Source organism: Scyliorhinus torazame, chromosome 10 (genome assembly GCF_047496885.1).
Source record: "Scyliorhinus torazame isolate Kashiwa2021f chromosome 10, sScyTor2.1, whole genome shotgun sequence".
NCBI classification, from domain to species: domain Eukaryota; kingdom Metazoa; phylum Chordata; class Chondrichthyes; order Carcharhiniformes; family Scyliorhinidae; genus Scyliorhinus; species Scyliorhinus torazame.
In genome coordinates, this window is record NC_092716.1 from 182,172,797 (window position 1) to 182,198,667 (window position 25,871).

At 47.4% G+C, this 25,871-nt stretch overlaps 1 protein-coding gene across 4 annotated transcripts in view; it reads left to right on the forward strand.

Moving 5' to 3' along the window:
* LOC140384402 (uncharacterized) overlaps window positions 1-25,871 on the forward strand; it is a 62,367-nt gene that overhangs the window by 2,030 nt on the left and 34,466 nt on the right. For all 4 annotated transcript variants that reach the window (XM_072466075.1, XM_072466076.1, XM_072466077.1 and 1 more), the window contains exons 2-5: window positions 9,384-9,722; window positions 11,621-11,935; window positions 20,272-20,370; window positions 24,099-24,161. In XM_072466075.1, the coding sequence (XP_072322176.1) occupies window positions 9,384-9,722; window positions 11,621-11,935; window positions 20,272-20,370; window positions 24,099-24,161 (816 nt within the window). The remainder of the gene's footprint in view (window positions 1-9,383; window positions 9,723-11,620; window positions 11,936-20,271; window positions 20,371-24,098; window positions 24,162-25,871) is intronic.

Consider the following 25,871-nt stretch of genomic DNA (forward strand, 5'->3'; position numbering starts at 1 on the left):
GTACAGTACTTTGCTTTCTGAAGTCAATGACCATCTCTTTTGTTTTGCTCGCATTGAGGGAGAGATTGTTGTTATTACACCACTCCACTAGGTTCTCTATCTCCCTCCTGTATTCTGACTTGCCGTTGTTCGAGGTCCGACCCACTATGGTCGTGTTGTCAGAAAACTTGTAGATGGAGTTGGAACCAAATATTGCCACGCAGTTGTGAGTGTACAGGGAGTAAGTAGGGGGCTAAGTATGCCTTGCGGGGCTTTGGTATTGAGGACTATCGTGGAGGAGGTGTTGTTTATTCTTACTGATTGTGGTCTATGGGTCAGAAAGTCGAGGATCCAGTTGCAGAGTGAGGAGCAGAGTAATATTACATTTGTTGAATATCAAATGTCTCCATTAAAATAAAAATTCCACATACTTTTAATAATGTTTTAAACTTTGTTAATGATATTTGATCTTTTACTTTAATCTCATGTATATGGCCTAATCATTTATTTTGCTCACTGTAAATGTAAAAATTAATAGCTAAAGGATTCAGTGGCTTTTACTGCCTCCGTTGCAATTGGTGCGAATACTTCAAAGTGATTGGCTGCTCACCTTTCTTAATGGCACCACTGTCTTTGGGTGCCTGGCGATCCCCTTGACATGGCACCAGATTTAAACTGGCAGCACAGTGGCGACGCAGTGGTTAGCCCTGTTGCCTACAGCGCTGAGGACCCGGGTTCGATCCTGGCCCTGAGTCACTGTCCATGTGGAGTTTGCACATTTCCTCCATGTCTGTGTGGGTTTCATCCCCTGATGCATGATCAGTCACTACTGAAGCGAGATTGTAGTCCAATTGAAGGCTTTAATGAACAAGGAGTTACCCCAGCAGCTCCGGTACAGAATGACTGCTGTGGGTGAAACACAGACTCTTATGCTCCGCCTGCTATGCGGAACCAGCAGGCAGGTTCCACCACTCATACTACAGTATAAGGTACATCCCACCTAGGTACCGCGATACCCCTAATATAGCCTACCACATCGCCACAACCCCAAGATGTGCAGGTTAGGTGGATTGGCCACGCTAAATTGCCCCTTGTAAAAAAAATAATTGGGTACTATAAATTTATTTATTAAAAACTGTCACGAGAAAAGGGGCATCTGCACACCAAAGACGACTAGAACTTTGCAGACAGCCTCTTGAAGTCAAAGGCATCCTTGTTTTACCACTAACCACAAATTGTAAGCAATTATAATGGACAAATTTGACACTTCACAAATGCAATTTTATTAGCGACAGTGAGGCTATTCAGCAACAATAATGAAATTAGTATGGCATTAAAAACTCAGCTATACCTTCTTTAACAACGGTGTTTTAGCTATGAGACTGGGAGAGCAAAATGGCAAGTTTTCAGCAGTTCAGTCATTTCAGTGTTAGGGCTTCAGCATGTGTCGGATCACTGACAACAACATTGGAATTTTCGCATTTGATTTTGCATGTGTGGACTCCAGAAGTTGCTGTCAATTTGTGAATTTTGACAATTTTGGCATCATCACTGCTGCAAAACCCAGACCAAACTTAATAATCTTTATAAAATTAAATGCAATGGAGTCTCTGCTTTGGCCACAATCAAACAATGACACCCAAAATACAGTTGAAATTGCACTGGTCAGGTTCTGCTTCATGTTTCTGCTAAAATTGCATAATCACAAACCGAATCCTTCATGAACCAGCCTAAATGGGCATCTGAATAGATAATAATGGGGGGGGGGGGTTCACTTTCCATTCAAATGTATTCCCTCATGAATTTAAGAGTAGTATCCTGTCCCAGCATTATTCACGCAACGTATAATAGTTTCATCACCAAAAATAAGCATTTTCAAAAATGTATCTAGTCTTGAAATGAGGCTGGGTTAATTAGTACTCTCATAGTAACAGATAATACTGTTGAATTCTATTAAAAAATTGAGATTGGCAAACTCGAGCCCCAAACAAGAATCTTAAACAAAGCCAATTACATAGGAATGAGGGGAGAACTGGCTAAGATTGATTGGGTAAAACGACCAAAAGGCATGATGGTAAATAGAAACATTTAAATAAATAATAAAAAATGTTCAAAAATATATATTCGCTTGGAAAAGAAAAACTCAGCAAGAAAGATCCATTCGTGGTTGACTAAGAATGTTAAGGATAAGGGCAGCACGGTGGCTAGCATTGCTGCCTCATGGCGCCGAGGTCCCAGGTTCGATCCCGGCTCTGGGTCACTGGCCGTGTGGAGTTTGCACATTCTCCCCGTGCTTGTGTGGGTTTCGCCCCCACAACCTGGCCCACAACAATTGGCCTCGCTAAATTGCCCCTTAATTGGAAAGAATTAATTGGGTATTCTAAAAAAAAATTTAAAAGAAAAAAAAGAATGTTAAGGATAATATTAGATTAGAAGAGGTTTATAATCTGGCAAAAAACAAGGTTTGGGAGGGTTTTAGAAACCAGCAGGGATAACTAATAAGAGAGTAAACAAGCCAGGAATGTAAAGACAAATTGCAAGTATATAAAAAGGAAGAAAATAGCTAAACTAAACAATAGTCCTTTAAAACAATACAGGAAAATTGTCACAACGAATGCAGAAATGACAATAACGTTGACAAATGGTTTATCTTCACATACATAAACAAAAGGTAACCTAGGGGCTGAAGGAGTGAGGAAATTAAGGTAATTAATGTCAGCAAAGAAAAGATTACAAGAACAACATGAAGCCCTTACATCTGACAAATATCCATGATCTAATGCCATATGTCCTTGGTGTTTGACAAAATTAATGGAGTTTTTTGGAAATGTAACAAATTGGTTAGGTAAAGTAGATATAGCGTATTTGGATTCCAAAAAGCATTCGATAAGGTGGCACACAAAATGTTAAGCAAGACAAGAACTCATGGAGTTTAGGGTAATATGTCAGCATGAATATAGAATTAGTTAACAGGCAGTAAACAAGAGTAAGGTAAGTAGGGTATTTTGGCAGGCAGTGACAAGTGGAGTGCCCCAAGGACCAGCCCTGGAGCCACAGATATTTATGAACTGTATTAATCACTTAGACAGAGACCGAGAGTAATGTATTTAGGTTTGCGGAAGATACAAAGATACAAAGCTGTAAGGTGCGCACAAAGAGGCTGCAAAAAGATGTAGAGTCGTTTAATGAGTGGGGCAATGAGATGGCAGATGGAATATAATATGGAGAAATGTGAGGTTGTTCACTTTGGTTGTAAAATGGAAAGGCAGAATATTTTTTTAAAAGTGTGAAACTTGTAAATGTTGATGTTCGGAGGTTCCTGGCTGTACTCGTACAAGAATACTGAAAGCTAGCATGCAGGTACAGCAAGCAATGAGGAAGGCAAATGGCATGTTGACCTTTATTGAAAGGGAATGCAATAGATCACCTCTGAATCTTCAAAACTCCTGATTACAAAAACCTAATTTACTAAACCTCTTGTCACAGGAAAATCCTTTCATCCCAGGGAAAGATCCAATGAACCTTTGCTCTCTGCCTCGAATGCAAATATATATTTCCATATTACTTTGTGACAGAAGTTGATGACCAATATGGTGAGTGGATAGCCTAGCCAATGCATGAGGTCTGCCTCAGTTTTAGCTGCCATTTAATGTTATTTACAATTCATAATTGACCAACATTTTCCTGTTAGTGACATAAAAAAAAGAAAAGAAGAACAGGATTGTTCATTTAGCCCATCAAGCCTGCTCTGGCATTGAATAAACTTCATGGCTGATCCTCTTTCTCAAAGCTATACTCTCATTTTCTCCCCATGCCCCTTGATGCCTTTAAGAGTCTAGAATTCTGTCTATTTTCTTCTTAAATATATGTTCCGTGACCTGGCCTCCACAAGCTTCTGTGATAGAGAATTCCATAAGTTCATCACCCAAAGAATGAATAAGTTTCTGCTGATCTCAGTTCTGTGTTAATTTGTGTCTAACTGATCTTGATTCTGGGCTTGAGAGTATGAAAGGTCACCTAAGTGGTGTTTGCTTTGCTTAACTCTTGTATGGCAATTTTCTTTCTGTTTAAATTGTGGAATTCTGTGGTTTCATTCTTTTGACAAATCCTTTTGAGAAAAGATATTGGGCGGGATTCTCCAATAATGGGGCTATTGCCCCACACCAGCGTGAAAACGCGGGCAAATCACTCTGGACTCTACAAAGTCCTGAGTGATGCTCCTACCTGGAGGGGGCTAGCAGGGCCCCAGAGTAGTCCTCGCAGTTCCGGCTGCCGATACGGGCCCTGCACTTCCGGTCGGGGCCCGCGCATGCGCACGGTGGCGGCCTGCATCGGCAGCCCCACGTGGCATGGCGGACCCACACCGCGGAACGGCACCAAAAAGATAGCCCACCCCTGAGATCACACACACCCATAGATCGGTGGCCCCGATCGATAGCCTGGCCATCTAAGAGGCCCCCCTGGCGAAGGATCCCCCCCCCCCCAAACCCCACCAGGGTGGCCACGGACTGAGTCGACAGCCGCCACGCAGAGTTCCCGAAGGGTGGGACCATGAGAGAACCACGCTGTCGGGAACTCGGCCAGTTACACTTGGAGAATTCTGCGGGGGCCTCTGTCAATGGCCCATGCCGCATAGGCCGCAGGGACTGGAGAATCGCGGGAGCGGCATCATGCCGGATTTCAACGCCCATTCTCCGCCCTCGTGCCAGACGCGATTTCGGCACAGAGGCTCGGAGAATCCCACCCTTAAGCTCTGACAATGTGGAGCCTGTATGGTTAGAGTTGAGAAATATCAAGGGGCAAAAAACATTAATGGGTATCATATATAGACCCCAAAACTGCAGTGGTGATGTTGGGAATGGCATTAAACACAAAATTAGAGATGCATGTGATAAAGGAATATCAGTGATCATGGGTGATTTTAACCTTCACATAGCTTGGGCAAATCAAATGAGCCACAATGCCGTAGAGGAGGAATTCCTGGAGTCTATATGGGATAGTTTTCTTGACCAATATGTGGAGTAACCAACTAGAGAACAGGCCATCTTAGACTGGGTACTGTCTAATGAGAAGGGAATTATTGCCAATCTTGCTGTGCGAGACCCCTTGGGGATGAGCGACCATAACATGATAGAATTTTTTGTCAAGATGGAGAGTGAAGTAGTTGATTCGGAGACTAGGGTGCTGAATCTTAATAAAGGAAACTATGAAGATATGGGGCGTGAGTTGGCCTTGATAGATTGGGGAGAGTTACTTCAAGGGATGACAGTGGATAGGCAATGGCAAACATTCAAGGAACGCATGGGGGAACTGCAGCAACTGTTCATTCCTGTCTGGCACAAAAGCAAAATGGGTAAGAGGGCCAATCCATGGCTCACAAAAGAAATTGAAAATAGTATCCGATCCAAGGAAGAAGCATACAAATTGGCCAAGAAAAATAATAGGTATGAGGATTGGGAGCAGTTTAGAATTCAGCAAAGAAGGACAAAGGGATTGATTAAGAAGGGGAAAATACAGTACGAAAGGAAGCTTGCAGAGAACATAAAGACTGATACTAAGAGTTTCTATAAATATGTGAAGAGAAGGAGATTGGTAAAAACAAACATAGGCCCCAGACAGACAGAAACAGGGGAATGCATAATAAGGGACAAAGAAATGGCTGAGTAACTGAATACATACTTTGGTTCTGTCTTCACAAAAGAGGACACAAATCAGGGGCGAAATTCTCCCCCAACGGCGGGATGCCCGCCGACTGGCGCCAAAGCTGGCGCAAATCAGACGGGCATCGCGCCGGCAAAAAGGTGCGGAAGTCTCTGCATCTTTGGCGGCCTAGCCCCAACATTGAGGGGCTAGGCCGACGCCGGAGGGATTTCCGCCCCGCCAGCTGGCGGAAATGGCGTTTGTTGCCCCGCCAGCTGGCGCGGAAATGCGGCGCATGCGCGGGAGCGTCAGCGGCCGCTGTCAGTTTCCCCGCGCATGCGCGGGAGCGTCAGCGGCCGCTGAAAGTTTCCCGCGCATGCGCAGTGGGGAGAGTCTCTTCCGCCTCCGCCATGGTGGAGGCCGTAGCGGAGGCGGAAGGGAAAGAGTGCCCCCACGGCACAGGCCCGCCCGCGGATCGGTGGGCCCCGATCGCGGGCCAGGCCACCGTGGGGGCACCCCCCGGGGTCAGATCGCCCCGCGCCCCCCCCCCAGGACCCCGGAGCCCGCCCACGCCGCCTTGTCCCGCCGGTAAATACCAGGTTTGATTTACGTCGGCGGGACAGGCAATTCCTGGGCGGGACTTCGGCCCATCCGGGCCGGAGAATCCAGCGGGGGGTCCCGCCAACCGGCGCGGCTGGATTCCCGCCCCCGCCCAATCTCCGGGAGCGGAGACTTCGGCTGGGGCGGGGGCGGGATTCACGGCGGCCAACGGCCATTCTCCGACCCGGCGGGGGGTCGGAGAATGACGCCCCAGATACCAGAAATGTTGGAAAATGAAATGTTTAGTGAGAGGGGAGAACTGTGCGAGATCAATATTAGTCGAGAAATGGTGCTGGGAAAATTGATGGGATTGAAGGCGGATAAATCCCCAGGGCCTGATAATCTGCATCCCAGAGTGCTTAAGGAGGTGGCTCTGGAAATAGTGGATGCATTGGTGGTCATCTTTCGGGATTCTATATACTCTGGAACAGTCCCTGCAGATTGGAGGGTAGCTAATGTCACTCTAACATTCAAAAAGGGAGGTAAAGAGAAAGCAGGGAATTATAGATCAGTAAGCCTAACATTGGTAGTGGGGAAAATTTTTGAATCCATTATCAAGGACTTTATAGCTGAACATTTAGGAAACAGTGGCAGGATCAGACAGTCAGCATGGATTTATGAAGGGGAAATCATGCTTGACAAATCTGTTGGAATTCTTTGAAGATGTAACCAGTACAGTTGACAAGGGGGAGCCAGTCAATGTGATATATTTGGACTTTCAGAAGGCTTTTGACAAAGTCCCGCATAAGAGATAATTGTGCAAAATTAAAGCGCATGGGATTGGGGGAAATGTATTGAGATGGATAAAAAATTGGTTGACAGAGAGGAAACAGAGTAGGGATTAATGGGTCCTTTTCAAATTGGCAGGCAGTAACTAGTGGGGCACCACAGGGATTGGTGCTGGAACCCCAGCTATTCACGATATATATTAATGGTTTGGGTGAGGGAACAAAATGTAATATCTCAAAGTTTGCAGATGATACCAAGTTGGGTGGGAGGGTGAACTATGACGAGGATGTAGGGATCCTACAGCATGATCTGGACAGTTTATGCGAGTGGGCAAATCAATGGCAGATGCAGTATAATTTATAATTGTGAGGTTATTCACTTTGGAAGCAAAGACAGGAAGGCAGATTACTACTTGAATAGTTGTAAATTGGGAGAGGAGAGTGTGCAACGGGACATGGGTGTCTTTGTGCACCAGTCGCTGAAGGTAAGCATGCAGGTGCAGCAGGCGGTAAAGAAAGCTAATGGTATGTGAAGTAAAAACTCACCACTATTCTTAGAATTCCCCCTATACCAAAAAGGGTCAATCAGATATTCTAAATGGTGAACAGGAATTCTCACTCCCTGACTCCTATGCAGACTTAGGTGGGTGCTATTCGGGTCAATCTATATTTTCAAGTTATCCCCCGGTATAACCCATATCTTCATAGAAGTTTTCATCTACTTACCACTTAGTAGCATCGATCCTGTGTCCCACGTTGCTAAGTAAGTAAAGTAGACTTTGTAAGAACCACTGTTTCAGGTTAAAACATTAAGTTATTTTATTTTTAATATTTTTTCTTTTAAAAGATGCAATCACTGCCTTTACAGAAAAGTAAAAAGATCTTGCTTCTGGATTCTCCTGGTTGGTTGAAAGGAACTTCAGGTCTACCTTGACAATCTCACTTCTTTATCTTTTGGTTTTCTCCTGATGGATTCGCTGTTCTGCTCGGTTTCTGTGTTCTATCCTTCCCATGACCGAGGGCAGCTATGAGAGCCGACTCTGTTACCGATTTAGGGTTTATATTTCCCTTACCACAGTTATTAAGTTTATATGACATTATCGTAAAGTAACTTTGTTTTGCTCTTGACTGTTCAAGGTACCTTTAATCTTTATTACTTTTAACACAACTATGTATTTATGTTGAGCATGACATTAGCTCATCGAACTCTGATTACATTTTTTCCCTTGTGATGTTCAAAAGTGCTTTGATCCTAGAGGGGTGTTACATCTGGTTCCTGTCACTTCTAAAGTTACTTTATTACCAAATAGTGCCCTTAGCTTGTCAGAACTCTGACTCCGATTTGGGGTTAACCTGTGTTCTCATGGACACGTTGTCTCCAGCTTCCCATATTCAACTGGTGTCAGCAGGATTTCACACCTAAACATTTGTCACCCAATTCAACTGAAGATCCTGGCAATTATTTTTTAGCATCAGTTTTACAGCTTGAATAGCCACAAGCTGTTTTCTTAACACCTGTTTGATAAAGGTTATCTGCATTTCAAAACCTTCTTTTGCAGCTGCTGTTAACCCTTCGTGGGATTTTTCCCTACATTTTCTCATGTATCCTCAGGTCAGATTTTGCCAGATTTCCATGTTTCAAATGACATATTTTCCCATTTTTACTTTACATATGTTGGCCTTCATTGCGAGAGGTTTCGAGAACAGAAGCAGGGATGTGTTGCTGCAATTACACAGGGCCTTGGTGAGGCCATATCTAGAATATTGTGTGCAGTTTTGGTCTCCTTTTCTGAGGAAGGATGTTCTTGCTCTTGAGGGAGTGCAGCAAATGTTTACCAGACTGATTCCAGGGATGGCGGGACTGTCATATGAGGAGAGATTGACTAGGTTAGGATTGTTCTCGCTGGAGTTCAGAAGAATGAGGGGGTATTTCAGAGACTTTAAAATTCTAACAGGACTAGGCAGGGTAGATGCAGGGAAGATGTTCCCAATGGTGGGTGTGTCCAGAACCAGGGGTCACAGACTGAGGATTCAGGGTAAACCATTTCGGATAGAGATGAGGGGCCATTTCTTCACACAAAGAGTGGTGAGCCTGTGGAATTCATTACCACAGGAAATAGTTGATGCTGAAGCATTGAATATATTCAAGAGGCGGCTAGATACAGCACTTGGGGAGAATGGGATCAAGGCTATTTGGAGAAAGCAGGATTAGGCTATTGAGTTGGATGATCAGCTATGCTCGTGATAAATGGTGGAGCAGGCTCGAAGGGCCAAAAGGCCTCCTCCTGCTCCTAACTTCTATGTATCTATGTAACTGGGAATTTGGAATTTCTTTTTGAAAACAAGGCACTGGTCTCTACCAAGATTGTAACAATAACTTAATATGAAAGTACTTTTACCTCAATTACTGTTTTAAAATATTAAATTATTTTAAAGGATCTTTAGAATTGGAGATATTTCCCTCACCACTGGAAATTTCAGCAAATGAAGATGCACTTCTAATGTGCAAATTTGATCAACCAGAATTTGACCTTACACACATAGCTGTTCGATGGGCTTTTAATTCGCAAACAAACCAGAGAGATGTGTATATATTTGACGGAGGAAATCATGCTCCACAGAGAACTGGAGCAAAGATGTTTGATGATGATTTACGGAAAGGAAATGCTTCACTTTACCTTCCAAATGTCCAATTTAACGAAGCAGGAACATACACCTGCATTGTTTTTGTTACTCCTCATAAAGAACAAATTAGTTCAGTGATGCAAGTATCAGGTAAGAAAAGCTATCATTTTCTGTTACACTCTCAGCATTGGGCATTTATTGCTCTGTGCAAAAATATATGTTTGCAATCTAGAAGAGATAATAATGCATTCCAAACATTAAACTTCTGCTTCCCCTGGTGAATCTAAGCTCACCAGTTAGTGATACAATCACAAAGACTGCAGTCTTTACATAGTCAACTGACATTGGGTTGAAAATGTCAGTTGACTAAGTACAAAGGGCAGAAGAAACTTGCGAGGTATATCAAACGGAATAAAACATAAATTAAAGAAGTGCTCAGGAGTATTTTGACTGTTGAAAACATATAATGGTGATATTGTAAATAAAAATAAGGATATGGGGGAAATTTTGGAGTAATTTCTTTGCAACAGTCTTTGTTGTCGAGAAAGTCGCTGTCTGGGATTCTCCGAGCCCACACCGGGTCGGAGAATTGCCGGGGGGTCGCGCGAATCACGCTACGCCACTCCGACGCCAGAACTGCGATGCTCCGACCCGGGAAAAAGCTCGCCAACGGGGATTGCGCCACGCGGCCCGCAGAATTGGCGCGACGTGCTAGTCCCTGGGCCTGCTGTGAGTCTCCGGCTCGGTTGGCCCGAAGTCACACCAATGTGACCGCAGCTCACGCCGGCGTAAATCAAACGTGATATTTAACAGCGTCAACCAGTCGTACTGGCTGACCCCAACGAAGAAGGAGGTAGGGTTCGGCAGCGGGGGCCACCACATGTCGAGACGGCTGGGCCGTGGCTGGGGGGCTTTTTTGGCGGGGGTGGAAGCCGCCCAGGGCCGGGGGTGCCGGGCGTTGTCGGGGTTGGTGTCTGGGAGGTTGGGGGCGGGGTGGGGAGTGCTGGGGCTGGTTTCTGGGGAGGGTGGGGGTGGGCTGGGGAGCGCTGGGGATGTGGGGGCTTTGCGTGGCCAAGTGCCACCTGTCAACAGTGGCGACCATGCAGCCCATGGCACCAGGTTGCAGAGGTGGGTTTGAGCAATGATGATCTTTCGTCTATCCCGACCACCTGCAGACTGTTATGTTTGGCCATCACCCAGCGATGTTGGCCGCCGTGGCGGGGGCCGCTGCCCTGCATGTAGGCGGATATATACTTGCAGCCTAACGGTTGGGTGTATGTTGGCATAGGTTCAGAGGCCATCCTGCCTCTTGCAGCTTGCATGGGTGGGTGCAGCCCTGTGGGTCTCAGCTAGGGCTGTGCTGCCCATCATGTGGAGGGGGGGGGGTCGGTGGGCAGTGCCACATGTGTGGGGGGGGGGTACTCACCCTTGCTGCTCTGACTAGGTCATTGACCGTCTTGTGGCACTGGCTGCCTGTTCTGGGGGTTATCCCCACGGCGCTGACAGCTTCTCCCACCTCCCTCCACAGGCGCCGGCTGGTGTTGGCAGCGACCTAACGGCCTTGTCCGGGGTACAGGGCCTCCCTCCTCCGCTCCACAGCATCCAGGAGCGCTTCGATGTCCCGGTCCTAGAACCTCGGTGCTGCGCGATGGGCGGCCATCTTCCCGCGTTGCACTGTTTCTCTGCTGATGGCGTCCATTTAACAGTGACACCATTCTGGGTCGTGCCATCGTGCTTCCCGTGACGCCCGTGCTGGCCCCTTCCGTGGCGCAGAATTAGCGGACTTTTGCTCGGTTCGATGCCGGAGTCGTTCGCGCTGATTTTGACGCAGGCGTCGAAACTTGGCCGTGGCATCGGAGAATCCCGGCCAATAGCTTGTCAGACATCCCGAGGAAACACAAGGATCTAATGAGCTGAAACAGTATAATAGCTTTTCAGATACAACAGCCAGGATGGAATTTTAGGGTTTTTCAGCAAGAATCAGCAAACTCTAGTTTAATATGTGATAATGTATTAACAACTAACATGTCCTGCTCTCTTTTACACAGTCCAACCAAAAGTCAGCATATCCAGACTCAAAATTACAACTGCAAATGGTACAGAGCACTTCTTGGCATGCGATGTGAAGGAATTTTATCCTGAAAAGGTCAATATTAGTTGGTTAACATTATCAAATGGAAAAATGGAATATGCTTCAAAAAATCAATTCACTGAGGATCTAGTTAGGAACAGTGATGATACATTCAGCGTTTCCAGTAAAATAAGAATTGAACCAACATTGGATAATCGCATTAAGTATAGATGCGTGGTGAAACATAAAACCTTTCTTGGCAATTTTACACTGGACGCTGACCAAGTGGAAGGTAAGACCCGATTGGAGAAGATAAGTTTTGCTTATAATATATTTATTTACAATAGTAAAGCTCCCATTACATTCGTAACATCCAAAGTTACAAATCATCTGCTTTTGCTGCAGGAATCTCAGGCCCCAATTACACTGTTCCTGCGGGTGCTGTGAAATCAGCTGATCAGAAACTGGCTGACCTTCATATGTTCTTTCTTCTGTCTTGCACAATGTTTTTCTTCAACCTTGCAAACAATGTGAATGGAATGGGCATCCTTGATCTTCCTAGCACAATGGAAGAGTACAATGAGATGTACTGATCCTTTTTAATCCTTTCTAAAAATGAGGCTGATATTTTGTCTTCTATATTCAGATTACTTGAAATTAATCTATGGGAGAGCGCTTAAGTATAGTGTTGAGATAGAGGATCAGTCATGATCATATTGAATGGCGGAGCAGTTTCGAAGGGCTGAATGGCCAATCTGCCCTTAATTTGTTTTGGTAAGGACTGGGTTGATTGAAATCAGGGTATAAACTTTGGGTGCAATTTTCCTGTTGGGTCAGGTGAGGAAAGCTGTGCGAAACTTGCCGTCATCACAACCGCCTTTCATCTGATTAAATAGCACTCTGTGCAATATCAGAGTGCTGATGAGGATCACATAGCCAGCTGGAGGAGTGGGGTCTAAACATGCCCATAACCCTGGCATTGTGAGATTGGTGTGCCCTTTTTAAAGGGACATTGGGACCCTCCCCCATGGACATCAGGAATCCCCGGTGAACAAGGGTAACATACCACAAACAGCACATGCAGAAGGGGATCCCCACAACCCCACGGATAAGGGGAATACTCCCCCCCCCCCACACACACACACACACACACATGTGCCTCCTGCCAGTGCCCAATGTGATGCCATTAGACGTGACTTGGGGGGGATAAGGTGGAGAAATAGGCTGCAAGTGTTGGGCACACTGGATAAGTGGAGCTTGTTCAAGGATCAGCTACTGTGTGTTCTTGATAAGTATGTACCGGTCAGGCAGGGAGGAAGGCGTCGAGCGAGGGAACCGTGGTTTACCAAAGAAGTGGAATCTCTTGTTAAGAGGAAGAAGGAGGCCTATGTGAAGATGAGGTGTGAAGTTTCAGTTGGGGCGATGGATAGTTACAAGGTAGCGAGGAAAGATCTAAAGAGAGAGCTAAGACGAGCAAGGAGGGGACAGGAGAGGTATTTGGCAGGTAGGATCAAGGAAAACCCAAAAGCTTTCTATAGGTATGTCAGGAATAAGCGAATGACTAGGGAAAGAGTAGGACCAGTCAAGGACAGGGATGGGAAGTTGTGTGTGGAGTCTGAAGAGATAGGCGAGATACGAAATGAATATTTTTCGTCAGTATTCACCCAGGAAAAAGATAATGTTGTGGAGGAGAATGCTGAGACCCAGGCTAATAAAATAGATGGCATTGAGGTATGTAGGGAAGAGGTGTTGGCAATTCTGGACAGGCTGAAAATAGATAAGTCCCCGGGTCCTGATGGGATTTATCCTAGGATTCTCTGGGAGGCCAGGGAAGAGATTGCTGGACCTTTGGCTTTGATTTTTATGTCATCATTGGCTACAGGAATAGTGCCAGAGGACTGGAGGATAGCAAATGTGGTCCCTTTGTTCAAAAAGGGGAGCAGAGACAACCCCGGCAACTATAGACCGGTGAGCCTCACGTCTGTAGTGGGTAAAGTCTTGGAGGGGATTATAAGAGACAAGATTTATAATCATCTAGATAGGAATAATCTGATCAGGGATAGTCAGCATGGCTTTGTGAAGGGTAGGTCATGCCTCACAAACCTTATCGAGTTCTTTGAGAAGGTGACTGAACAGGTAGACGAGGGTAGAGCAGTTGATGTGGTGTCTATGGATTTCAGTAAAGCGTTTGATAAGGTTCCCCACGGTAGGCTATTGCAGAAAATAGGGAGGCTGGGGATTGAGGGTGATTTAGAGACGTGAATCAGAAATTGGCTAGCTGAAAGAAGAGGGTGGTGGTTGATGGAAAATGTTCAGAATGGAGTTCAGTTACAAGTGGCGTACCACAAGGATCTGTTCTAGGGCCGTTGCTGTTTGTCATTTTTATCAATGACCTAGAGGAAGGCGCAGAAGGGTGGGTGAGTAAATTTGCAGACGACGCTAAAGTCGGTGGTGTTGTCGACAGTGAGGAAGGATGTAGCAGGTTACAGAGGGACATAGATAAGCTGCAGAGCTGGGCTGAGAGGTGGCAAATGGAGTTTAATGTAGAGACGTGTGAGGTGATTCACTTTGGAAGGAATAACAGGAATGCGGAATATTTGGCTAATGGTAAAGTTCTTGGAAGTGTGGATGAGCAGAGGGATCTAGGTGTCCATGTACATAGACCCCTGAAAGTTGCCACCCAGGTTGATAGGATTGTGAAGAAGGCCTATGGAGTGTTGGCCTTTATTGGTAGAGGGATTGAGTTCCGGAGTCGGGAGGTCATGTTGCAGCTGTACAGAACTCTGGTACGGCCGCATTTGGAGTATTGCGTACAGTTCTGGTCACCGCATTATAGGAAGGACGTGGAGGCTTTGGAGCGGGTGCAGAGGAGATTTACCAGGATGTTGCCTGGTATGGAGGGAAAATCTTATGAGGAAAGGCTGATGGACTTGAGGTTGTTTTCGTTGGAGAGAAGAAGGTTAAGAGGAGACTTAATAAAGGCATACAAAATGATCAGGGGGTTGGATAGGGTGGACAGTGAGAGCCTTCTCCCGCGGATGGAAATGGCTGGCACGAGGGGACATAACTTTAAACTGAGGGGTAATAGATATAGGACAGAGGTCAGAGGTAGGTTCTTTACGCAAAGTGTAGTGAGGCCGTGGAATGCCCTACCTGCTACAGTAGTGAACTCGCCAACATTGAGGGCATTTAAAAGTTTATTGGATAAACATATGGATGATAATGGCATAGTGTAGGTTAGATGGCTTTTGTTTCGGTGCAACATCGTGGGCCGAAGGGCCTGTACTGCGCTGTATCGTTCTATGTTCTATATGTTCTAATGTCAGTCCCCCTGGGCATTGCCAGGGAACAATGCCCAGGCATGTCCCTCAACCCCTGGGGCTTATAAGCACTTTCCCCCCTGCCCCCACAGTAGTGATTTGCGCCTGCATGATGTCACGCCGCTGGCGATGGAGGGGGGACAGAGAGATGTCATGGATGGGCATTATGGCATCACACCCATCAAATAGATTAAAATGGATTTAAATTTATGGGGATTACATCACTGCTGGTCGGTGGGGTTGGGGGGAGGGAGATCTCAAACAGATCTTATCGACGTAAATCCATTTTTTGGCCACCCACGAGATTTGCGCCCACGGCTAACACGGCCTCTAGATCACAGCTGTTATCTCACTCACCTTGTCGCATTTGTCAGTTATTGGAATTCAAAAAGATTACCCTTTTCCGCCATTCTATGTATTTTCCCCTTTATTTGAAACTTGATCTTTTAATTTCCCTCACCCAGCTCTTTAGAAGATTAGTATCACCGTAACACAGATCCCTATTTTGTAAATAACAAGTTTCGGCACAGCCTACGTGCCACAGCGCGTCTGAACAAACGTCAGATAAATAGAAAGTGCCAAAGACAGGCATGCAGCGACAACGCCCAAATTCTGAACTTCGCACTGGAGTTGATCATTGAACATTGTGTATGTTTGGAGTTTGAACAGCAGTCTTGCTCCTCCTAACCCGATAGGAAAAGGTAAACTTTAAAAAACATCTTTTGTTTTGTAAAAAATATTTTATCCAGGCATTTTCCTAAAAAACAAACAAATCTAAAGCAAAATTATACAACATTATAAATAACCAACACCCACTCCCCCACCCTGCTCTCCCTCTCCCGTCCTGTCTTCCCCATTTTAAACCCCTTACCCCCCACCCCCCCACCTTGCTGACTCCTCAATCCTTCTTAAAGAAGTCAATGAACGGCTTCCACCTCCGAGTGAACCCATCAACCGAACTCCTCAGGAAAAACTTGGCCTTCTCTAGCCTCAGGAATTCTGCCAGGTCGCTCACACACACCCCCGCTTTCGGCGGCTCCGAGTCCCTCCATTCAAGTAAGATCCGTCTCCGGGCTATCAGGGAGGCAAAGGCCAAGACATCGGCCTCACTCGCCCCCTGGACTACCTGGTTGTCCAGCACACCAAATATCGCTACCTTTGGACTCGGGACCACCTTCACCTCCAGCACTTCGGACATTCCGTCCGAAAACCCCTGTCAGAACCCCCTTAACTTCGGACATGCCCAGAACAAGTGGATGTAATTTGCGGGCCTCCCCGCACACCGCCCACACCTATCCTTTACCCCCTCAAAACACCTACTCATCTGCACTACTGTCATATGTGCCCTATGGACCACTGAATGAGGCTTAGCCTTGCACACAACAAGGACATATTCATCCTCCCCAGGGCCTCAGCCCACATCCCGGCCTTCACCTCCCCTTCCAGCTCCTCCTCCCACTTACGCTTTATATCCCACACCTGGACCCCCTCCTCATCCATCAGCTCCCTGTAAATCTCCGACAACTTCCCCTCCCCCATCTCTTCCTTCGCAACAATTTGTCCTGCAACCCCATGGGTGGTAACCCAGGAAATGACGGCATCTCTCTCTTCACAAAATCCTGAACCTGCAGACACCTGAAACCGTTCCCCCTGGGCAGCTCATACTCTTCCTCTGGCTCCTCCAATTACGCGAAACTGCCCGCTACAAACAGGTCACCAAATCACTCAATCCCTGCATGCTGCCACCCCCAAAATCTCGCATGCAGCTCCCCCGATGCAAACCTAAAATTATCACAGATCGGTGCCCACATCAAGGCACCATCCAGGCTCAAATGTTGCCTCCACTGCTAAACCGTCAAGGATGTCACCACTACTGGACTCATGGAGTACCTGGCCAGCGAGAATGGCAGAGGCACTGTTAACAAAGCCTTTAAGCTCAATCCCCTGCAGGAACCCACCTCCTCCACCCCCCTTGCCATGCCGACCCCTCCCCCACTACCCATTTCCTAACCATGGCGATGTTCGCCGCTCAGTAAGTTTCTTATATTATATTCAGCAGTGCCCAACCTCCCCCCCCCCTCGTCCATGCTCCAAAAAAAGCCCCAAAAGCTCCAAAAAAAGGTCTTCCCTGCCCCCACACACAAACCCAGAAATCAGCGCGTTAACCTTTTAAAATAATGGCTTCAGGACAAAGATCAGGAGGTTCTGAAATATGAACAGGAACCTTGGCAGCATCGCCATCTTTACTGTTTGCACCCATCCCGCCAGTGACAATGGCAGCCCTTCCCACCTCCTGAAGTCCCCCTTCATCTGCTCCACCAGCCGAGTCAGATTTAACTTGTGCAACTGTGCCCAACCCCGCATCGCCTGAATGCCCAGGTATCTAAAACTTGCCCCACTACCTTGAATGGCTATTCCCCTAACCTACTCTTCTACCTTCTGATCTCAATCGGGGGACATCTCACTCTGTCCCATGTTCAACTTGTTGCCGGAAAACCGGCCAAAGTCCTCCACAGTTCCCATAATGCTCCCCAATGGGTCCGATATATACACAACAACAGGTCGTCCGCGTACAGCAACAACTTGTGCTCGACGCCCCCCCCCACCCCCGCACAATCCCTCGACTCTAAGCGCCATTGCCAGTGGCTCAATAGCTGAGGCAAAAGCAACGGGGAGAGCGGGCACTACTGCCTCGTCCCACAATGCAGTCCGAAATATCCCAATCTCACCTGGTTCATACCCACTTGCGACCAGTGCCTTGTACAGCAACCGGACTCAGTCCAGCAACCGGACTCAGTCCACCAACCCCTTCCCAAACCCGAACCGTCCCAGCATGTCCCACAAATGGCGAAAGCCTTCTCCGCGTCCATCATCACTGCCACCTCCACCTCGTGCCCCTCCGGAGGCAGCATAATTACATTAAGCAACCTCCTTACATTCACCGACAACTGCCACCCTTTCACAAACTCTGTTTAGTCCTCTCCTATCACCCTTGGGACGCAGTCCTCGATTCACAAAGCTAACACCTTCACCAGCAACTTGACGTCTACATTCAATAGTGATATCAGGCGGTACTAACCACACTGCTCCGTGTAGTATTCTCTATTCTGTTTTACCTGGATGGCTCAGATGCGTAGTGTTGAATAAAGAACACAAAGCCTTGTTAACGAACAAAACTATAAATTTATTACACTGCTAAGATTCGTTCACATTCCTAAAGTAGAAGCTATTGTATAAAACTATGCTATGCTATCTCTAACTTACGGAACTCTCAAGTATACAACTGCTCTCTATGCCTGACTGTCTTATCCAGCTCTCTCCTAACTCTTCACTCCTAATCATCTAATTATTTTCTAATCTAATCCCAGAATCCCCTAGTCACATGATATTTATATGCCTGTTCTGTGGTTCCCTCTAGTGGTAAGAAGTATTATCATTAACTTGTTAACGTTTTACATCCCAATTAATATACACATCATTACACTCTGGATCCTTGTCCTTGTTCAATATCAAAGAGATGGATGCCTGCAACAGTGTAGGGGGAGCACCCCCCTCTCCCTGTTATATGCCCCCACCAGCAGTGGCGCGAGGTCCCCCTCAAACTTTTTCAAAAGCTCCACCAGAAACCATCCAGACCAGGGGCCTTCCTATCATAATATACACACAGGTATATGATGGTACACAGACAGGCAGTGATTGACACACAGGATGACCAGTGAACACACAGAACACAGCAGCCAATCACCAGACAGGACACGACCACTATAAAGCCAGAGGGCACTAGTTTTCCTGCTCTCTTGGGATCCAGCCTGTGAGACAGTCAGAGCCCATGAGCACCGACTAGAACATACACCATGTGGTAGTAAGGTAGTCTGGTCAGGTTAGCTTCAGGTCTCCAGTCAAGTCAGTATAGTGTCAACCCACAGTTAAAGTATGTATGATAGTTAAGAGTTCAATAAAATCGAGTTGCATTTCTTCAAGTGTTGGAAGCCTGTCTCTCTCACTGCTGCAGTAAACGCAGTCCTCGCAGACCTGGCATACCCAACACATCACTTCCTACATTGTCCCATACTCTCCATCACTTCCATCAGTCTGATTGGGGCACCCAATCCCTGCACCAACTCCTCATCCACCCTGGGAAACTCCAGCCACCAACTCCTCATCCACCCTGGGAAACTCCAGCCCATCCAGGCATCGAATCTACATCATCCCAATTTGGGCCATAAACATTTCCCAGGATACACCGGCATCCCACTCACCATCACGAACCTCCCCACTCCCTCCCCCGTGGATCTACAACAGTGCTCCGCACCTCGAACGCCACCAGCTTTTCACCAGCCTCCCCCCCTCCCAGTCTTCATATCCAATCCTGAATGGAACACCTGCCCCATCCATCCTTTCCTCAACTTTGTCTGGTCCCCTGTCTTTAAGTGCGTCTCTTGCAAAACGGCCACGTCTGCCTTCAGACTCCTCAGGTGCAGGAACACACGCGACTCTTTGACCGGCCCATTCAGCCCCCTCACGTTGCACATGACCAGCCTGGTCGAGGGGGTCTCCCTGCACCCCCTCCACCTGCCGATCAGCCATATCCCTTTTTGGGCCAACCCCAGCCCGGGTCACGCGACCCTCCCGGCCCACCCTCGGATGTCCACCATCATTGATCCTTTCCCAACTGCACCACAACAACCACAACCTTGTCAGCAACCACCACCCCCCACACCCGCCGAAACACACATTAACACCACCCAGTTTTTTAGCCAGAGGGGCTACTGAAGAATTCTTAAACAAGGCAGAGCTGGCAGCTCCTCCACTCATTGTAAGGACACCTTTCCACATTAGGTCCTTCAACGAGGGTTTGACTCCTGAGCAACAAATCCAAAGAGCCTCATGCCTGTTTTAGGCAACCTCCTAGGATAACTTAACGTTAGTTTCAGACTAAATTTGTCATGGCAGCATGCAATTCAAATGGATATGTGGGCCGGGATTCTCCAATCCCACGCCGAGTTGGAGAATCGCCGGGGGTGGCGCGAAAATCGCGCCACACCGCTCCGACGCTGGGCCGCAGATTCTCTAGTCGGGGGCCGTTGAATGTGGCCCTCGTGGCGATTCTCCGTGCTCGACGGGGCGAGTGCCCGCCATGTTCGGAGAATCCCAACCATAATCTATACCAATTTCCCTCCCACGTTTGAAAATAAACAGATCTGATTAATAGAACGGGATAAATGCAGCTTCTAATAAGTATATGCAAAAGATACAATTACTTATTGTCAAGTTTTTAAAGATTTCTGTATATTTTATACTTTAACAGAACCAGTACCAAAAGGAGCAATTATTGGAGGCATCTGTGGCTTTGTTGTGTTTTGTGCAGCATGTTTCGGACTTTATTTCTGGATCAAGAAACATAAAGGTACGGTTATTTTCATCACCAAAAAAAATAACTACAAATGCTAAAGTGAGAACAACCCGGTTTTTGGAATTTTGCATGGCAATTTGTTCAAAGAAGTTGATTATCTGTTGTTAATATGTTCAAATGTGTCAAGGTAATTATTTCTTGGCTGGCAGGTTATCACATTGCTTTGTTTTTCTAACACTGGTTTTGGCTAATATTCGCTGACCTCATTAGGGTAATTCTTGGTTTTACTGTTGGGCTCCTAATCCTTTCATCACAAATCATTGAGTTATTATGGCACAGAAGGAGGCCATTCAGCCTGTCAAGTCCATGCTGGCCCTCTGTGGAGCAGTCCAATCAGTCTCCTTGGCCCACTCTATCTCTGTAATAATGCAGGTTTATTTCCCTCATGCCCATCCTACTTTTGAAATCACTGATTACCTCCACCCCCACCACCCTGATAGGCAGGAACTTCCAGGCCATTACCACCCATTACGTAAAAACGTTCTTCCTCACTTACCCCCTTCATCTTTCGCCAAACATTTAAAACTGGTCATCCAGCACTTGCAGCATCAGTTTTTTAATGTTTATGGTGTGAGGTGATTTTCAGCCCGCATTCACCATCAGAGAGAATCGGGAAAATGATTCTCTCCCGGGAGATCGCGTTTCCCGATTTTCCTCACCAGTGACATCACAAGGTTCACACCCCCAGGAGGGCAAGAACCTAATTTTAATGGATTTAAATAAGATTACTCAGGTGGCTCTGGTACATGGCTGCCTGAGAGAGAGCAGCCCTCTCCGGGCCTCAGCCACCGCCTACACAGATTGTCCCAGGTCTTGGACATGCTGATCCATGGCCGAAACCTCACCCCCAAGGCTTCCACCATGGACGCCACCTGTGTGGTGGTGGCCTGCGTGGCATGCATAGTCGGCACCGCCTGCTGCCCTTGCAGGCTGTTGGACTCCTCTCACTGCACCTGCAGGCACAGGATGCTCGCCATCAACCCCTCATGTAATCCCTGGCTCTGTGACTGCATCTCTACCATCGATGGGACCACCCTTTCCAGAAGCCCGAAACCTATCCAGACGGCAGCTAGTCACTGGGATTGGGCCGCCCTCCAACCATCCCAACCCCCTTGGGGGTTTCTACCTCCTCCTACTGTACCGCAGCACGTGTGTTGTGCACACAAGATAGTGCCCCAGGAACATTTTTACTAAAGAGCCAACCGAGGCGAGTGTCTCTGGGATGGTGGAGGGTGTTGGAGACAGCTGTGATGGGAAATCAGTGTCATCCTCGGACTTGAGATCCGGGGTGTTTTGGAATGTGGGTCGAGGGCTATCGTCACTGTCCGTTTCCTCTTCCTCGCTGCTGTCCAGTTGGGTTGGGGTTGTGGTCGGAAGGACCCTCCTCATCACCAGGTGATCCTGCAAGAGAGAAGACATGATGCATGATTGGATCACGGGTTGGTGTGGTGAGTGGTAGTGTGGCGTGGCGAGGGGGGTGGTGCCATGCGAAACCGTAACTCAGCGAGGTCTGACTTGCTCACCCAATGCCAAACTCTGCCTTGGCAACTGCCCTCTCTCCAGGCCCACCAACCAGCTCCAGTGCCTGCTGCTCCACTGCAGTGAGGTGCCACAGATCCAGTGGTCCCCCTCCAGTCTTTTCTCTCCCAGCAGTTGTGTGCTGCCTTCTCCTGGTGGGGGAGATAGAAAACGTGCCTTGTCAGGCAGTCAGATGCGTGCAGCACGGCGGTGAGTAGCTGGTGGCCTTCGTGACCAGAGCACCTGGCCATGGTGGTCAGCATGGGTGCTGGCATGTGGTGCAGGGTGGACTGCTTGCTGGAGGATGGGGTCCAGTCACCCTCTGGGTTGGGGGGGTGGTTACGGGTGTGTGGGATAGGGATTAGTGACAGGGGTACAGATCTGCCTACTCACCCTGGCTGCCCTGAGGTCATGCAGTTTCTTCCCGCACTGCTGGCCGGTCCTGGCGATCGGGTGCATGACATTCATGGCTTCTGCCACCTGCGCCCAGGCCCGATGTACAGTGGCGCGTGGCAGCCTCCTTCCCATCACAGGGTACAGGGTGGCCCAACTCTCCTCCATGGTGTCCAGCAAGGTTTCCAGCTCCGTGTCCGCAAATCGGGGTGCCGCTCTCTTTAGTAACCACCTCCACACCCCGGGTACAGGGGAGGGGGGCTCTCCTCCACTGTCAAACAGAGTCTCGAGTTCAGCATCGGTGAACCGTGGTGCCGCTCTCCTTGGTGCCACCTTGTTGGCTGGGATGAGTGTGTGTGGGGAGTGGAGTGCTTACATGCGGCTGCAGCTTGTCGGCCTCTCGAGTGTCAATCCCGACCCCGCCGAATCCAACACGTTTTCATTGGAATCGCTCATGTTCCACGTGGCACAGGTGCTAGCCCATTAACAGTTGTTGAATTGGTCCGGGACCGGCACCAATTTGAAATCCACCAATTCAGTCCTGGCGTCAGCACATAGAAAAGGAGAATCCTGCCCATTGCAACGGGTGGAATGTCTATCTGACCTGCAGGCACCTTAAACCACCCACAGTTGGTCTCAACCTGTACTTCTTCATAGCATGTCACCAAAGTCTAGATAAAATTGCCAGGTACTGTTTCCACTCTTATGTATCAGGGTGCCTCCACTTCATAATACAGCTCAATGATTCAGAGCCAGAGAAATTTGAGATGCAGACATCTATTGCAGATATATTTGTTTGTGGCTATCTCATGGTCCAGAAACACTCACCTACTGCAGTCCAGGTAGAAATCCTGCTCTCCCCTCACACCTACCCTGGCTGTTCCCCCTGGCATCTGCCCTCCGCATCCTTGGTCCCGTCAGTGCCCTGCACTGTGGGGACCTCAGGCCTGGTGCCCATCCCTTCTGCCAGTGGTACCCATGCCAACAGTATGCTCCGCGCCCCCATCGGGCACTTTCTTGTGGGGCTACTTTGGGCGTTGCTCTTGGGTGGACTGCGTGATGCCCGCCGGCGGGAAGTGGCCAGTCAGGAGGGGGAAGAGTTGGTGTGGTGGTGTGCAGGGTGGAAGATGGGTTCTGGAGTGCGGGGGCAGTGGGGTAGGGGCATGCATACAGCCGGTGTCACTCCGCATAGCCAGGAACCTGATGGGCGGTCAGTGGAGTACACAGCAAAATGGCTGTCTTGTAGGCCGCGGCAATGATGGCCCTTGTCTGGGCACCTTTGTCCCGTGGGGGGTCACCCAACCCCACGGCCCAACCCCTGGTCACAGCCAGTCATTCCCCACTGCACCCCCGGGCCTAGCGGAGGTCCCCCCTCACCTCAGCCAGCCTCGTGGCCGGTCCAGCAGCCCACAGTCTTGCCTCTGCATGTCCAACCTCCTCTCTCTCCCCATCGGCCACGGCGCACGTTTCCAGATTTTTAAGTGAACCTCGCCGTGTGTAATTGCCCCCAGCAGTGACTGAGGATCAGGGCGGTCCCAGAGAATACCTGCTAATGATATGCGAACACCGTTTACTGTACGTGCGGCGTAGAACGTATTGATGCCGCTGTCGGGGCAGCGGAGCATGGCATTTTGGTGACCGATTCTCCACCCAATCGCGTTTCCCAATTTTGGCATTGGGTGACGGCGAATCCCACCTAAGATGTTTAAATGAGAAGCTAGAATGAAGTGGTTACAAGATTGTCACATTCAGGGTAAACCTAGGCCAGTTTGTGTGCCTGTTAATGTATTTTGATTGTATTGTTGTTTCAGCGTCAAGCAAACGAGAGGAAAGGGCAGATGATAGTGACAGACCTCTTCTTTCCCTTAAAAGAGGTAAATACTAATGCTAAGTACACAGTCTCTGTTCTTATCAGTTAATTTGAACTCAAATCATACATTTAACAACAATTAGGAGACAGATAATTTCAGGGTGAATTTCAATGGGAGAAGGACATTCCAAACTTTTCATTATCCAGACTCAGTTTCAAAAGTTGATTCAACATCACAGAAGAAATTCTTGGGCAGTGACTGAAATGCAGATGTTATGGAGATTATTATAGATATATGCACATCAAGGTCTCAAAAATAACAAACAAATACGACACTCAGTAGAACACATACCCAATGTGTTAACTCAACATTATTACAATCACGCAGATCTACCTTGAGGTGTTTTCCTGCATGGTGATGCTCTGCAACCACAAAGCAGAAATATGAATCTTTTTATTCAGAGCTTTAATTTCACTGAGGATGCTCATGCCAATCCACATCCAACAACCTGTTCTAAAAACACCGCTCAAATTGACAGCTGTGACAAATTTGATCACAGCAGCTGAGAGAATTGACAACATTGAAAAAAGTCAATTTGCTCTATGTCCCAGTGATAACAGATCCATTAAAAACGAACAGGATCTGGATCCAGATCCATATCCATTTCTTAACCAAAAGCTAATAGTCTCTTTCTTCAACCATCCCCTATCTGTGCACCAATTGTCATTGAAATCTAGCCATTAGGTGTTGAAATATAGTCAGGGTGATTTTGAGCTTGTACGAACCAAACGCGGAATCGACGTCAGGGGTGAAAATTCCGAGAATCGGGAATTGCAATTCTCACCAGAGAGATTGTGTTCCCGATTTTCTCTGCATCTCAACAGTGACATCACAAAATTGACACCCATAAAGGGCGAGAACCTCATTTTAATAGATTAAAATAAATTTTGATAGGATTACTCAGCCGTCCGCCACATGATCCCTCCCCCTCACTGAATAATCACAAAAGAAGGATTCAGGGGTTCCTTCCGTGGGCGCAAAGGTAAGTATAGCCCTTGGGAGGAGAGGGACATAAAGACCATAAGATACAGGAGCAAAATTAGGCCATTTGGCCCATCGGATCTGCTCTGCCATTCGGCCATGGCTGATATGTTCCTCATCCTCATTCTGCTGCCGTATCCCCATAACTCCTGATCTCCATATTAATCAAGAAATCCCCTTATTAATCAAGACGACCAGATTTGTGCTTGGGGTGCTGTTACCTACAGGCTACAGACCCAGAACTGGATGGTGAAATCGGACAGAATATTTCTTTCTTAAATCATCAGAACAAGTAGGAGGAGCAGGCAATTTAGCCCAGTGTTTTTCAAATATTTTGTCCGGCCCCCATTTTTACCAACCGGCCAGCCTTCAGGCCCCACGCCAACCTATCTTCACGACCCACCGTTTTCACTTACCTTTAATGTGACAGGTAAGCCTACTTGATCCTCACAATCTCACTTGTCATTCATTGTTACATTTCTGCTAAGAGCTAAGATCTCACTGCAGCTATTGAAAAAAATCAAGAGGTTTGTTTTCTAACTCTCCATGCTTAGTCTTGAAATGTCTTTGAGGTTTTGAGAGTTTTAACCTTTTATTTGCCAGTTCTTCCCTGCATATAACAGATGTGAACTTTGCATCCTAATGTACAGTGGCACAATTATTAAACCTGTACCTCAATGAATCATCTTTATACTGCTTTATTCCTGATTTCAGCTTCTCCTTAATGTATTG